The sequence below is a fragment of the Notamacropus eugenii genome, chromosome 5 (assembly GCF_028372415.1).
Source record: "Notamacropus eugenii isolate mMacEug1 chromosome 5, mMacEug1.pri_v2, whole genome shotgun sequence".
NCBI lineage: Eukaryota > Metazoa > Chordata > Mammalia > Diprotodontia > Macropodidae > Notamacropus > Notamacropus eugenii.
In genome coordinates this window covers 357,026,389-357,041,253 of record NC_092876.1, presented here as the reverse complement: position 1 = coordinate 357,041,253, position 14,865 = coordinate 357,026,389, and the positions used below count along the sequence as shown (strand labels likewise).

Here is a 14,865-nt window from a genome sequence, read left to right as displayed (position 1 = left end):
TAAATTTTATATAACCAACTTTTCTGTTTTACATTTTGTAATGTTCTTTATATCTTCTTTGGTCTAAATTCTTCCCTTATCCACAAATCTGGCATAAACTATTTCATGCTCTTTTAATTTGCTTATGGTATCACACTTTCTGTGTAAGTCATGTATCCATTTTGATCTTATCTTGATATGTAGTATGAGATGTTAGTCTATACCTAGTTTCTGCCATACTGTTTTACAATTTTCCTGGCAGTTGTTTTTTTTCTCCAAGTAATGAGTTTTTGTTCCAAAAATTTGGATCTTTGGGTTTATCATATGATAGATGACTATGATCATTTAGTTAATGTGATTTGTACCTAATCTATTCCACTGATCCATCATTCTTATTGCTTAGCCAATACCAGATTGTTTTGACAATTACTGCTTTATAGTACAGTTTGAGATATGTTATGGCTAGACCACCTTTTTTCACAGTTTTTCATTGATTCCCTTGAAATCCTTGAGTTTTTGTTCTTTTGGATGAATTTTATTATTTTTTCTAGTTCTATAAAATAATTTTTTGATGGTCTGATTGGTATGGCACTGAAAAAAATGGAAAAATTTTGGTAGAGTGGTAATTTTTTTATTATATTGACTCGGCGTACCCATGAGCAATTAATGGTTTTTTAATTGTTTAGATCTAACTTTATTTGTGTGAAAAGTGTTCTATAGTTGTGTTCATATAGTTCCTAGGTTTGCCTTTGAAGGTAGAGTCCCAAGTATTTTATACTATCTACAGTTATTTTAAAAGGAATTTCTCCTTCTGTCTCTTGCTGTTGAACTTTATTGGTAATACGTAGAAATGATGATGATTTATGTGGACTTATTTAGCATCTTGCAACTTCATTAAAGTTATTAATAATTTTGATTTTAGTTGATTCTCTAGAATTTTCTAAGTATAACATCATATCATCTGTAAAGAGTGATAGTTTGTTTCCTAATTGCCTGTTCTAATTCCTTTACTTTCTTTTCCTTATTACTATAGAAATTATTTCTAGGATAGTATTAAATAATAGGGGTGATAATGTTTATCCTTGCTTCATCCTGATTTTATTGGGAAGACTTTTAGCTTATCTCATTATAGATAATCTTTGTTGATGGAGTCAGATAAATATTATTTATCATTTTAATGTCCCCATTTATTCCTCTGCTGTCTAATGTTTTTTTTTTTAATAGGAATGGGTACTGTATTTTGTCAAAGGCTTTTTCTACATCTTTTGAGATAATCATATGATTTCTGTTGGTTTTGTTAATATGGCTAATTATACTCATAGTTTCCTAATATTGAATTAGCCCCGCATTCCTAGTATAAATCCTACCTGATCATATGTATGTATGTGTATGATCTTTATGATATATTACTGTAATCTCTTTACTAGTGTTTTATTTAAAATTTTTTTTGCATCAGCATTCATTAAGGAAATTGGTCTATAATTTTCTTTCTGTTTTGACTTTTCCTGGTTTAGATATCAGCACCATATTTGTGTCATAAAAGGAATTTGGCAGGGCTCATTTTTCATCTATTTTTTTCAAATAGTTTCTATAGTATTGGTATTAATTGTTCTTTAATCTGTTAATTAAGTAATAGATTGGTAAGTTATGGTAGAATTCACTTGTGTCTCCACCTCGTCCTGGGGATTTTTCCTTAGGAAGTTCATTGATGGCTTGTTCAATTTCTTATTCTAAGATCATGAGATTTAAATATTTTATTTCTTCTTTGGTTAATCTCTAGTTTATATTTTTCTAGGTATTCATTTCATTTAGATTGTCAAATGTGTTGGCATATAATTGAGCAAAATAACCCCTAAAATTGTCTTACTTTCCTCTTCATTAGTGTTGAATTCACCCCTTTTGTTCTTTATATGAGTAACTTCATTTTCTTCTTTCCTTTTTTTAAATCAAATTAGCCAATGTCATCTATTTTATTGTGTTTTTTTCATAAAACCAACTTCTAGTTTATTAGTTTAATGGTTGTCTTACTTTCAGTTTTATTAATCTCTTCTTTGATTTTTAGGAATTCCAATTTGGTGTTTAATTGGGGATTTTTAATTTATTTTTTCTCTAGTTTTTTTTAGTTGCATGTCCAGTTCATTGATCTGCTTTTTCTCTATTTTATTGACATAAACAGTTAGAGGTATAAATTTTCCCTTAAGTACTGCTTTGACTGCATCTCATAAATTTGGTATGTTGTCTCATTGTTGTCATTTTCTTTAATGAAATTATTGATTGTTTTATGATTTGTTCTTTGACTCATTTATTTTTTAAGATGAGATTGTGTAATTTCCAATTAAATTTTAATCTCTCCATTGTCCATTATTGAATATGTTTTTAGTTGCATTATGATCTGAAAATGATGCATTTACTATTTCTACTTTTCCGCATTTGGTTGTGAGGTTTGTATTCCCTAATGTATAGTCAATTTTTGTGTAGGTGCTATGTACTGCTGAGAAAAACATATATTCCTTTCTATTCCCATTCAGTTTTCTCCAGAGATCTATATCTAACTTTTCCAGCATTTTTTTCACTTCCTTAACTTCTTTCGTATTTTTTATTAGATTTATCTAGATCTGAGAGGGGAAGTGGAGGTCCTCTACTAGTATGGTTTTATTATCCATTTCCTCCTGTAACTCATTCAACTTCTTCAAAAATATAGATGCTGTGCCACTTGGTGCATATATATTTAGTATTGATATGACTTCATTGTCTATGGTACCTTTCAGCAGGATATATTTTCCTTCCTTATCTCTTTTAACTAGATTTATTTTTGCTTTTGCTTTGTTTGAGATTATGATAGCTACCCTCTGCTTTCTTAGTTTCAGCTGACTCATAATAAATTCTGCCCCAGTCCCTTACCTTTACCATGTCTGTGTCTCTCTGCTTCAAATGTGTTTCTTATAAACAGCATATCTTAGGATTTTTTAAAAAAATTTTATCCATTTTTAATTTTTAAATTTAATTTAATTTTTAATCCATTCTGCCATTGGCTTCCATTCTATGGGTGAGTTCATCCCATTCACATTTATAGTTATGATAACTAACTGTGTATTTCCCTCCATGCTATTTTTTGCTTGTTTATCCCTCTCTTTCTCTTACCCCTCACCCTTTCCCTCCTCACAAATGTTTTAATTCTGATCACCACCTTCCCCAGTCTACCCTCCCTTTTATTAGTCTTCACCTCCCCCTTCTCTTATCTCCATCCCTTTTTACTTCCTTATAGGGTAAAATAGATGTCTGTATCCAACTGAGTATGTATGTTATTCCCTCTTTAAACTTTGTCTGCCACCCCCAACCCCACCCTCCATCTTCACATCTATTGTAATATGTCTTTCATGCATCTTTGTGTGGGATAATTTACCTCATTCAATTCCCCCTTCCTTTTTCCTCCAGTGTTATTTTCTTTCTCCTGTGTAATCTTTACTGTCATTCTGTGATACTTGAATTGTTTCTCTACAGCTGTTTACAATGCTTTCTCCTTGATCTGTGAGCTCTGGAATTTGACTGTGATGTTCCTAGGAGTTCTCATTTTGAGATCTCTTTCAGGCAGTGATTCGTGAATTCTTTCTATTTCTATTTTGCCCTCTGGTTCTAATATATCAAAACAGTTTTCTTTGATAATTTCTTGAAAAATGTTGTCTGGGCTTTTTTTTTTTTTAAATCATGGCTTTCGGGTAGTCTAATTATTCTTATATTATCTCTTGATCTATTTTCTATTCTTTTTTATTTATTTTTTTAATGTTTTACAATCACTACCAAAAAGCTTAAATTTTACCCCCTACGTACCCCCCACCACTCCCCTCCCTCCCCAAGATGCCATACACTTCTATATATGATCTACATATACTTTCCTGTTGAAAACATTTTCACTATAGTCATGCTGTATAGATGAACTAAAATAAATGGAAGAAATCATATAACAAATCAAAACATAATACACACACACACACACACACACGTATACAAACATGATCTGCTACATTCTGCAAATGAATTCCATAGTTCTTTCTCTGAGTGTGGAAGGGGTTTTGCCTCAGAAAACCATTGGGAATTATTATTATTATTTTTTTTAAGTTCTTGCATTATTATGAAGTTCCAAGTCTACCAGAAGAAACTCTCACACACTGTAGTCGTTGCTGTGCACAAAGTTCTCCTGATTCTGCTCCTTTCACTCAGTATCAGATCATATAAATCCTTCCAGGCCTCTCTGAAGTCTTCTTGTTCATCATTTCTTATGGCCCAATAGTACTCCATTACATTCATATACCACAACTTATTCAGCCATTCCCCAATTGATGGGCATCCCCTTGATTTCCAGTTTTTGGCAACTACAAAGAGTGCTGTTTTAAATATTTTTGTATATGTAGGACCCTTTCCCATTTTTATGATCCCTTGGGGATGCAGTCCTAGTAGCAATATTGCTGGGTCAAAGGGTATATGCGCATTTTTGTAGCCCTTTGGGCATAGTTCCAAATTGCTCTCCAGAATGGTTGGATGAGCTCACAGCTCCACCAGAAATGAATTAGTGTTCCAACTCTCCCACATCTTCTCCAACGTTTATCATTTTCCTATTGTCATGTTTGCCAGGCTTATAGGAGTGATGTGGTACCTCATAGTTGTTTTGATTTGCATCTCTCTAATCAGAAGTGATTTAGAGCATTTTTTAAATATGATTATAGATATCTTTAATTTCTTCCTCTGAAAATTGCCTATTCATATCCTTTGACTGTTTATCAATTGGGGAATAACTTGTATTGTTGTACATTTGACTGAGTTCTCTATATATTCCAGAAATGAGACCTTTATCCCCAAGATTAGCTGTAAAAATTCTTTCCCAATTTACTACATCCCTCCGAATTTTGGTTGCATTGGGTTTGGTTGTGCAAAAACTTTTCAGTTTAATGTAATCAAAGTTATCCATCTTGCATTTTATAATGCTTTCTATCTCTTCTTTAGTAAAAAATTCTTCCCTTCTCCATAAATCTGATAAATACACTATTCCTTGCTCCTCCAGTTTGTCCATGGTATCAATCTTTATACCTAGATCATGCACCCATTTGGACTTTATTCTTGTGTATGGTGTCAGGCATAGGTTTATTCCTAGTTTCTACCACACTGTTATCCAGTTTTCCCAGCAATTTTTGTCAAACAGTGAGTTCTTATCCCAGAAGCTGGGGTCCTTGGGTTTATCAGGAGGTTACTATTCCTTGCCTACTGTGTCTTGAGTGCCAAGTCTATTCCACTTGTCTACCCTTCTGTTTCTTAACCAGTACCAAGTGGTTGTCGTAATTGCTGTATTATAGTACAGTTTGAGATCTGGTAGCGCTAGGTTGATCTATTTTCTAAGCCAATTTCTCCAATGAGAAATTTTCTTCTATTTCTTTAAATTTTCTGATTTTGTTTTATTGTAACTTGATATCTCATAGAGTCATTAGCTTTCATTTGCTCAATTATAATTTTTAAGGAATTGTTTTCTTCAGTGAGCTTTTGTATTTCCGTTGCCATTGATCCAATTCTATTTTTAGGGAATTTATTTCCTTGTTAAATTTTTCTATGTCTTTTTCCATGTTGTTGACTCTTTTTTCATGATTCTCTTTCATTACTCCTTCCTTTTCCAAATTTTTCTTCTACTTCTCTAATTTGCTTTTTAAAATTCTTTTTAAGCTCCTATTTTTTGGGCCTGAGACCAAATCACATTTTTCTCAGAGGCTTCACATGTAGCCATTTGGCACTATTGTCCTTTTCTAACTTTATGCCTTGATCCTTCCCTTCACCATAATAACTTTCTGTAGTGAAGCCTTTTTGTATATGTGAGAGTTGGGCTCTGGTCTTTCACTGTCCACAACACAGTCCAGGTTGTTGGCCCTTGGAGTTTTATCAGCACGTCTGGGGACTAGGGCAAGGAGGACAGTTGAATTTTGTTGTTGTTTGTTATTCATCCTTCCTTCTTGAAGAGAACCAGTGATATCATGAGGGTGATAATGATCTTGACTTGCTAGTGAATTGAATTTGAGTGATGCAGAGCTGTGAAAGTCATCAGCCTTCCTTCCTCCTCCAGAGCCATCAGAGGTCAGTGACAAGACCAAGGACTGGCAATAGCCAAGAAGCAATGGGCAACCGTGGCTATTAAATTAAGGTCTTTCCTAGGTCTCAGTATGTCCGAGGCCACACTCATCCAATGATTAGAGGCTAAGTAAGAGTTGAGACAAAAGATGGTCCAATCTACCATCTCAAAGATATTAATTTAGGGGGAGAAGACCTTCAAAGTTTCTGGCCAGAACAAAAAAAAAATTGCTGTTTATACTAATTCTGACCCATCAAAACCTAAACAGTGGGCCACATAGGTTTGAGCTGAGCCTATTATTGAATTTTTTCAGAGTCCTAGATAATGCCCAAACTTGGCTGGACTAGGTCTATTACTAGTATGGTACCATATAGAGAAAGGGATGTGAAGTTGGAGAATTTGACTTTAAAGTCCAGTTCTGCTACTTACTACCCATGTGATCTTGGACTAGTCACTTATCTATCTTGGTCTCAATTTCCTTATCTATAAAATAAGGGGTTTGTACCAGAAGCCTTTCCAGCTCTAAGTCTGTGATCCTATGAAACTTTTTATTCCCCATTTAGAAAATTATGATCTTATGGTACCAGGATACATGACTGTTCCTTATTTCCTAGTGATGGGTTAACATGCACAGCAAACAAGCTTTCTGTGTTTTTGTGCCTCTCTTATTCCAGGAATAGGGCACTCATTATGCATATGTTAAGCTCACAAAGAATTTCTTGATAAGAAATGACCTGTTAACAATTAAGATTTAAACTACCAATTAATGAAATATATCTGCTCTTTCTTCCATAGTGGATTAATGAAGATTGTAAAGTCAGAATTCTAGTCATAACCTTTCTGTATGAGGAAGGACCTTAGAAGTCTTCAAACCCAACACCCCAACCTCCATTTCAAAGATGAAAGAACTGAAGCCCAAAGAATTCAGATTACTCATTCAAGGCATTTGTGGCTTAACATCAAGGAATGACACAGCTAGCTGGCTAATGGGAGAGCCAGGACTAAAGCCCAGCCTTCCTGTGTTTGTCTCACTGTGCTATACATGTCCTCTCTTGACTCAGTTTGATATAATTAAACTTTTATTATCATCTCTAGTTTTTATCCATTAGTCAGCTTTTCATCTATCCTGCAGTGAATGTCTTCCTGTCTTTTCCTACCTCCTCTCTCTCTCTCTGTCTTTGTCTCACTCTGTCTCTCTGAGTCTCTGTCTGTTTGTCTCTGTCTCTCTCCTTCCTTCCCTCCCTCATTCCCTCCCCTTCCCCTTCCCTCTCTAGCTCTCCCTTCTTTTCTCAGTTCCCTCCTCACACCTTTCTTTCCCTCCCCTCTAGATTTTTCCCATTCATCACCATTTGCTTTCTCAGATCACTTGTTTAAAATGAAAAGCAAGATCTTTTCTGGAGAAATTCTACTTGTGGCTGATTCCTGCTTTTCTTGCTGATTCACCTCAGACCAAGTTGGAGATAGGTCATTAAGGTAGTGCTACGTGTCAGATACCGACTTGTTCACACTTATGTGCCAAACTCTAGGCTTAACATGGGATACAAGAAACCAACCCATCCCTACTACCTCTGGGCACTTTCCTTTCCCATGTAAGATTGATGGCTTGGAAATGATTCATTTGAATGAACAAAATCTGATTTATTTTGTTTTTGTTTTTGTTTTTCGTATTGATCCCCAAGACCAGTGAAGCTGTGGTATGTGTATTTATATACGGTCTTCATTAACCCACTGTGGAAGAAAGAGCACATATATTTCACTAGCTGATCTCTAATTTAAATCCTGATTGTCAACGGCCACTTCTTATCAAGAAATCTATACAAATATTGTGTTGTAATCAAACACAGTCCATCGCTTCTACACACACACACACACACACACACACACACACACACACACACGCACACACACACACTAAACTCCCACAAAAACTCACAGTAAGTAGGACCCTCAGAGACTCACCAGTCCAACTTGTTTCTGAACAATCTTAGCACAGTGCCTGGCACATAGTAGGCACTTAATAAATGTTTTATTGATTACTGGACAAGACTGCTCTCCATAGTATACTCAAATAGTGATGATTCTGCCTTTGTTTGAAGACCACTAGCAAAGGGTAGGCTATTATTGCCTGGGACTGCACATTCTACTTTTTGTTGTTGTTTGGTCATTTTTTCAATTGTATCTGACTCTGTGTGATCCCATTTGGAGTTTTTTTGGTAGAGATACTGAAGTGGCTTGCCATTTTCTTTTCCAGCTCATTTTATAACTGAGGAACTAAGGCAACAGTTTTAGTGACTTGCCCAGGATCACACAGCTAGTAAATGTCTAAGTCTGGATTTGAACTCAGGAAGATGAGTCTTTCTGACTCCAGGCCCAGTTCTCTATCTACCATGCCACCCAGCTGTTCTTTTCTACTTTTGGATGCCTCTAAATGTTGGGAAGAGTCCCCAGTACTCTAGTTAGCTTACATTTCCCTATCTTCAGCTTCCACCCGTTGAGAGATATCTGTTGAACTAAAAAGAGCAAGTTTGACCCCTCTTTCAAGTGACAGTCTTTCAAATACTTGAAGAAAACCATAATGTTTCTCCTATGTATTGTATGCTGATCCATCTCTTGTTTCAGTCTGAACATCTCTGGTTCTCTTAACTAATCCAGAGCAATCTCAAAACCCTTCATCCTAGTCACCTCTGTCTGGATGATCTCCCACTTAGCAATGTCCTTCCTAAAATGGGCTATCCTGAGCAGAACATAATACTCCAGATGTGGATTGATCCCCCTGGCTCCCCATAAAACAACAGATGGTTTTATTTTTGGATGATTCATCACACTGTTGACAGGAATTGAATTGAGCTTGCAGTACATTTTAGTTCCACTAAAGCCCCCAGACCTTTTTCAGATAAATTACCATCTAGTCATGCCTCCCCATCTTGAACTTGTGAAGCTGGGGTTTTTTTGTTTGTTTTTGTTATTGTTTTTTAATTCAAGTTCCTTTTAAATTTCATGTTACTCCATTGGGTCCACTGTTCTAGCTTATCTAGATTACTTTAGTATAGTGATTATCTTGCAATACATTAGCTATCCTTCCTAGTTTTGTGCCATATGCAAATTAAATAAACATTTGATCTATCCTTTTATCCAAGTTATTGACAAAAGTGATAAACAGTACAGACTCACGCACAGATCTATGGGACATTCCACCAGCCTCCTTCTAAGCCATTAATAACTGATTATTTGTCCAATCATTCAGCCAGTTCTGAATTTACTTAAACGTAGTCTTTTCTAGTTCACATCTGACCATCTTGTCCACAAGAATAATATGAGAAACTCCATCAAATAGTTTGCTGGAATCCAAGCAAATCCTGTCTAAAATGTTCCCTTGATCTAGTAACCCTACCACGGAAATGAGGTTGTTTTGACATGACCTGTTCTGATGAGAAATGTGATCTCTTTGGGATTTCTTTCTCCTTTCCTAGGTGTTCATTAACCATTCTTTTAATAATGTAGCCTAGAATTTTGCCAAGAGTTGAAGTCAAGTTCGCTGGTCTGTGGTTGCTAACTGCATTCTTTTTCCTTAAAAAATAAGATATTACTATTCTCAAGTTCCAGGGGGCATCTCTCCTGCTCCCCATGATCTTTAAAAGATCATTGATAGTGGCTCAGTTCTTGTAGCATCCTGGGATGTAATTTGTCTTATTTATCTGCTCCCTCATGTAAGAACTGTCAGGGATCTCAAGTACTATACACTACTTGACACAGCTGAAATGAGTCTACCTCTGAGTCATGTTAATGCCCTCCACATGGACTCGCAAACCTAGTTCTGTCTGTCCATGCAGTGGCCTCGCATTTTCAGGGGCTAGTTTCTGTTACCATGCTTCCTGCCTCACACCAGCATCAACCTAATGTCTCCCTATGTTTTCTAAATAGCCCTGGAAAAGCAGTAGGCAGTTATGTGCATGACCCTGAAACCTCAGGTGCATAGCTATATCTGCTGCTGGCTTCCCCAGGGCCTTGAACTAAGTGCATATTATGTATACAAGTAGATACGTATGCATTTTAAAAGCCACTATGAAATGAGAATGTATTGTATAAAGAAACAATTAGAGTACACTTTAAGAAGAATAGCCAAATGAAAATGTTGCCTCCTTGGGATGGTTGTGGATTTCCTTTCCCTGGGCACCTGGGAAGCAACATACTATAGTGGTTAGGGCCCTGGCCTTGGCATCAAGAAGATCTGGGTTCAATTCCTGTCAGATACTTACTGCCTATGTGACTCCAAGCATTTCACTTAACCTTTCTGTGCCTCAGTTTCTTCATACGTAAAATGAGTGTGATAGATTTAGGGGCCGTCGTGTTCCAATTCTAAATCAATCATTCTGAAATGCTTAGATATAAGGAAAAAGTCAGTCAGTTGCACTGGATATTTAACTCAGTTATCACTCCTGGTATTTCTACGGTGGCTACATTCAGGTATTAAAATAGATTTCTGCAAACAGTATACATTTGTAAGATCTGTGTATTTTTGCACAAACCTACCCTAGATGAGATGCTATATTCTTGGACAATTTTCTGATGCTGTCACCATCCCAAAATTGATCCCCATCACCTAATGCTTGGACTATTGACATAATGTGCTGGTGGGTCTCTCTCAATTCTCTCCCCACTATGTAGTACACCCTCTACTTAGTAATCAAAGTAATCAGGTAAAACTCAGGTCTGACCATGTCACCCTCCTACCCAATAAAATGCACGTGATTTCTTTTTACCTCCAGGTTCAAATATAAAATCCTCTGTTTGGCATTTAAAAATACTTTATAACCTGACCCCTTCCAGCCTTTCCAGTCTTCCCATCTGTGTGCTCTTGAGATCCAATGACAGTGACTTCCTAGCTTTTCTTCACTTAAGACACTCCATCTTCCAATGACTCTGTCCATTTTCACTGACTGTCCCTCATGCCTGGAATTTTCTCCTTCCTCATCTTCATCTCCTGGCTTTTCTGGCTCTTCCTTCAAGATCCCGCAAAATCCCACCTTCTACAACAAACCTTACCAGATTTTCTTTAATGCTAATGCCTTTCCTCTATTGATTATGTCCTATTTATCTTGTATACATAATTTATTTGTACATAGTTTTTTGCATGTTATTTCCCCATTGCACTCCTTGAGAGCAAGAACTGTCCTCCATGATTAGCACTGTACTTGGCACATAGTAGGTGCTGTGTTGACTTGACTTTTCAAGTCCGTGTTTTATTACTGCTTCCCAAAAGTTGTAGGTTCTTCCTTTTTTCCCCTATTTTTTTCATCTTTCCACCACAGTTGCCTAGGTTCTCTATACCAGAATAATACAGGGAAGAAGAAACATAGACCCAAGAGAAACACTGGGGCAGTAAAGACTGCCAGATATTTTTTCTGAGCCCAAGGTTTGAGAACAATGATTTGTACATTTTGGAGATAGGTGGCTGTAGACCTGTAGGTTGTAGCAGGGCTTCTTAAATATTTTCCCCTGGCATCCCCTTTTTGAATTTCAGCACCCTTAGTTGGTGTCACATGGCCTGAGGGCTTGAGCAGTGTAAAGTGTGTGTGCTGTATGTTCAGAACTAAGGCTTCAATGAAATTGTGCTATGTAACATGGGCAAGTGCTGCCAGAAACACCTCAGATTCATTACGTGTTTGATTTTAAATTAATTTTTGGTCGCCGCACATTCAAAAACTTTTTACTGTTGCCATATTTTTCATGACTCTATATGGAGTCACAACCCACAGTTTAAGAAGCTCTGAGGGTCTTTCATTATCCTTTTTATATATGTTGTACAACAAAATTGTCACATCTAGAAACAAAGATAGGTGATCTGCTGTAGAAAATAATTGATTCTGATGTGCTAGTTGCCAGAAAATCACTGCCATTTGCAAAAGAGAAGTTTTCTTGTCCCTCCCATCCCCCTACTCCTTCCTGATTTAGTATTGTGACATAAAGGATACTTATGTGTAGGGAAGGAAACAGTAAGTATAGGGTTGTCTTTTTAAAAATCCAGTCACACCTCAAAAGAATGAATTAAGTTTTTAGTAGCTTAGGCATCTTATGTATCTGTCCTTAGGTCAGAGCCCTGAACTAATTTTGATTCAATTCAACAAACATGTATTGAATTCTTCCAAAGTTCTGTGGGAGATTCAGAGATTAAAAAGACACCATCGTAGCCTCTTGGTACTGCTGCTCAATCACAGGGAAGAAGGTATACTAAAAGAACTATAATACCTTTGGAAATTTTTCCGGTCTTCCATTTCGATGCTATAATATCTAATAGCGTAGAGGCAGTTTTCCATGATTCAGACTAAGGGAAAGGCAGCGGTTGCCTGGATGATGTAAAACAACAGAGCAGCAGACAGTGAAGTATGCCTGACTAGGGTGTGCTTTCTAAAATATCAGACTAAGGCCAGCTGAGAGATTTCCTTCTCTCTTGAGCCATGCCTCCAGTATGATACAAGTATATATAAAAAGTTCCCCCAAAGAGCATAATGCTTCTCTGCATTTTTCTCATACCATCATAGCAAGAGCAGAGGTAGACAAGCAGGACTCAAACTCTCAGGTGCCAGAATTATCTTGATTTCTTTCTTTCCTTTTCATTTTTCAATAAAAAAGCATTTGTTTCCTTTTCCCACCACTCCCCCACAATCTAGAAGAAGAAAAATAAAATCAAAACTCTTGTAATAAATATGCATAGTCAAGCAGAACAAATTACCACATTGTCCATGTCCAAAAGTTTATGTCTTATTTTGAATTTTGAAACTATCACCTCTGTCAGGAAGTGGGTATGATTGATCATCTTTGGTCCTATGAAATTATGGTGGTTTGCTGCATTGTTCAGAGTTCTTTTATCTTTCAAAGTTATCCATCTTTATAAAGCTACTTTTACTATATAGATTACATAACTGGTTCTGCTCACATCATTTGGCATCACTTTATGTAAGTTTTCTTATTTCTTATGTCACTATAGTATTTCATTACATGCATATATCATAATTTGTTCAGCCATTCCCCAATTGATAGGCACTTCTTTAGTTTCTAATTCTTTACTATACCAAGAAGAGTGGAAATAAATATTTTTGTTCGTTGGCATCATTTTCTTTTGCCTTTGATTTTTTTTGGTTTATAGTCATTCCACCGGGTCAAAGAGTTTGCAGAGTTTAGAGATTTTTTGGATATAAAGCTAAATTGTTTTCCAAAATGGCTGGACCAATTCACAATTCCAGCAACAGTGCATTAGTGAGCCTATTTTCTGCTGACTCTTCAGCAACTATAATTTTCCTTTTTTTGTCACCTTTGTTAATAGGTTTGAGGTAGAACATGATAATTGCTTTAATTTGCTGTTCTCTGATTATTAGTGATTTAGAACATTATTTCATGTGATTATTGATCATTTGAATTATTTACATGTAATGGTAGCTATCTCTAGGGTGAGGGGTGAGGGAAGAACAAAAAGGGAAAAGAAGAAATTTGCATGATCACTGTATACATATATATGTGGAATAGCAAGTAGCACATAAATTTGTAGCTTCATGTGCAAATCATCTTTTTAAAAAATCCTGTTATGGAAGTGCTTGTTTTATTCATAAATTAAAAAATGAAGAAAATTTAAAGAAAAAACTTTTATATCTTTTGATCATTTATTTATTCTGGAAATGGCTCTTATTCTCATACATTGGAAGCAGATCCTTATTTATCTTGAAGTCTCTTATCAAAAAAAAAAAACTTACAGTAAAGATTTTTCCCCACTTAACTATTTTGGTTTTAATTGTACAAAAATATCTTTCATTTTGTAGTGTCAAAATTGTCCATTTTATTTCTTCAACCCTCTCTATTCCTTGTTTTGTCATGAACTCTTCTACTGTGTGATAGTTATCTGGGTGACGTATCCATCTGAAGGCCCATATATCTTGGTATATGGTGTGAGATGTTGGTGTATATCTGTTTTTTGGCAGATTGCTTTCCAGTTTTTCCAACAGTTTTTTTTTTTTTATTGAAGAGTAAATCTTTATATCATGAGTTTGTACCATAAGTTGAATTTATCAAATATTATGTCCATTTGTTTCTTTATGTTGTGTACCTAATCTGTCCCACTGACCAACCTCTTTAAGTTTTAACCAATGCCATGTAATTTTGAAGATCTGGTACTTCTAGGCCCCATTCCTTCCTACTTTTTAAAAAATATCTACCTTAAGATTTTGTGAATTTAGTAAGTTTTAAAGCCAGTTCTTTTATATGTAGTTCTTTTTATTATATATAATATGTTTTGCAATAGTTCTGGATATGTGATAAAAGCAAATATTTTATGTTTTTCTTTTTTTTTTACTACAGAGAGAACATTTTCCCTTGCAGAGTCAGTACAAAGAAAGAAAAGCAGGCGACTTTAAGCATACTGTAAGTAATAAGCTTATATTCTAGGTGTGTGGTAGTAAGGTGCTATTTTAAGCCTATGAAGATTCTTCTTTTTTCTTTTTCTTATGTTCAGTATTGTCTTTGAGTGTCTCATAGAATAAAATTTGACAAAACATTTAGGTTTGTCCTTCCTAAGCAGTAGACATCATGTCCCGTGAAATAAATAACTATTTGAAGAGGCATATTACCTGTTTATAGTATCCTAGACTAGTGTCTCTTTATGCAAAGTATACTGCTGACCAGTAAAGTATAACAGTTCTCTACAACAAACCACTATGTCTTTTAAATACTCAAATTGCTTCGTATATAAAGATGGAAGCTGGACAATAGTAGGGCTTATTATGTAGATGGGA

The 14,865-nt window shown here is 35.6% G+C and overlaps 1 protein-coding gene across 1 annotated transcript in view; it reads left to right on the top strand.

Moving 5' to 3' along the window:
• The window catches only part of NECTIN3 (nectin cell adhesion molecule 3), a 300,234-nt gene that overhangs the window by 274,322 nt on the left and 11,047 nt on the right, over positions 1-14,865 (top strand). Inside the window, exon 8 of the mRNA XM_072614045.1 lies at positions 14,432-14,494. Within this exon, the coding sequence (XP_072470146.1) occupies positions 14,432-14,494 (63 nt within the window). The remainder of the gene's footprint in view (positions 1-14,431; positions 14,495-14,865) is intronic.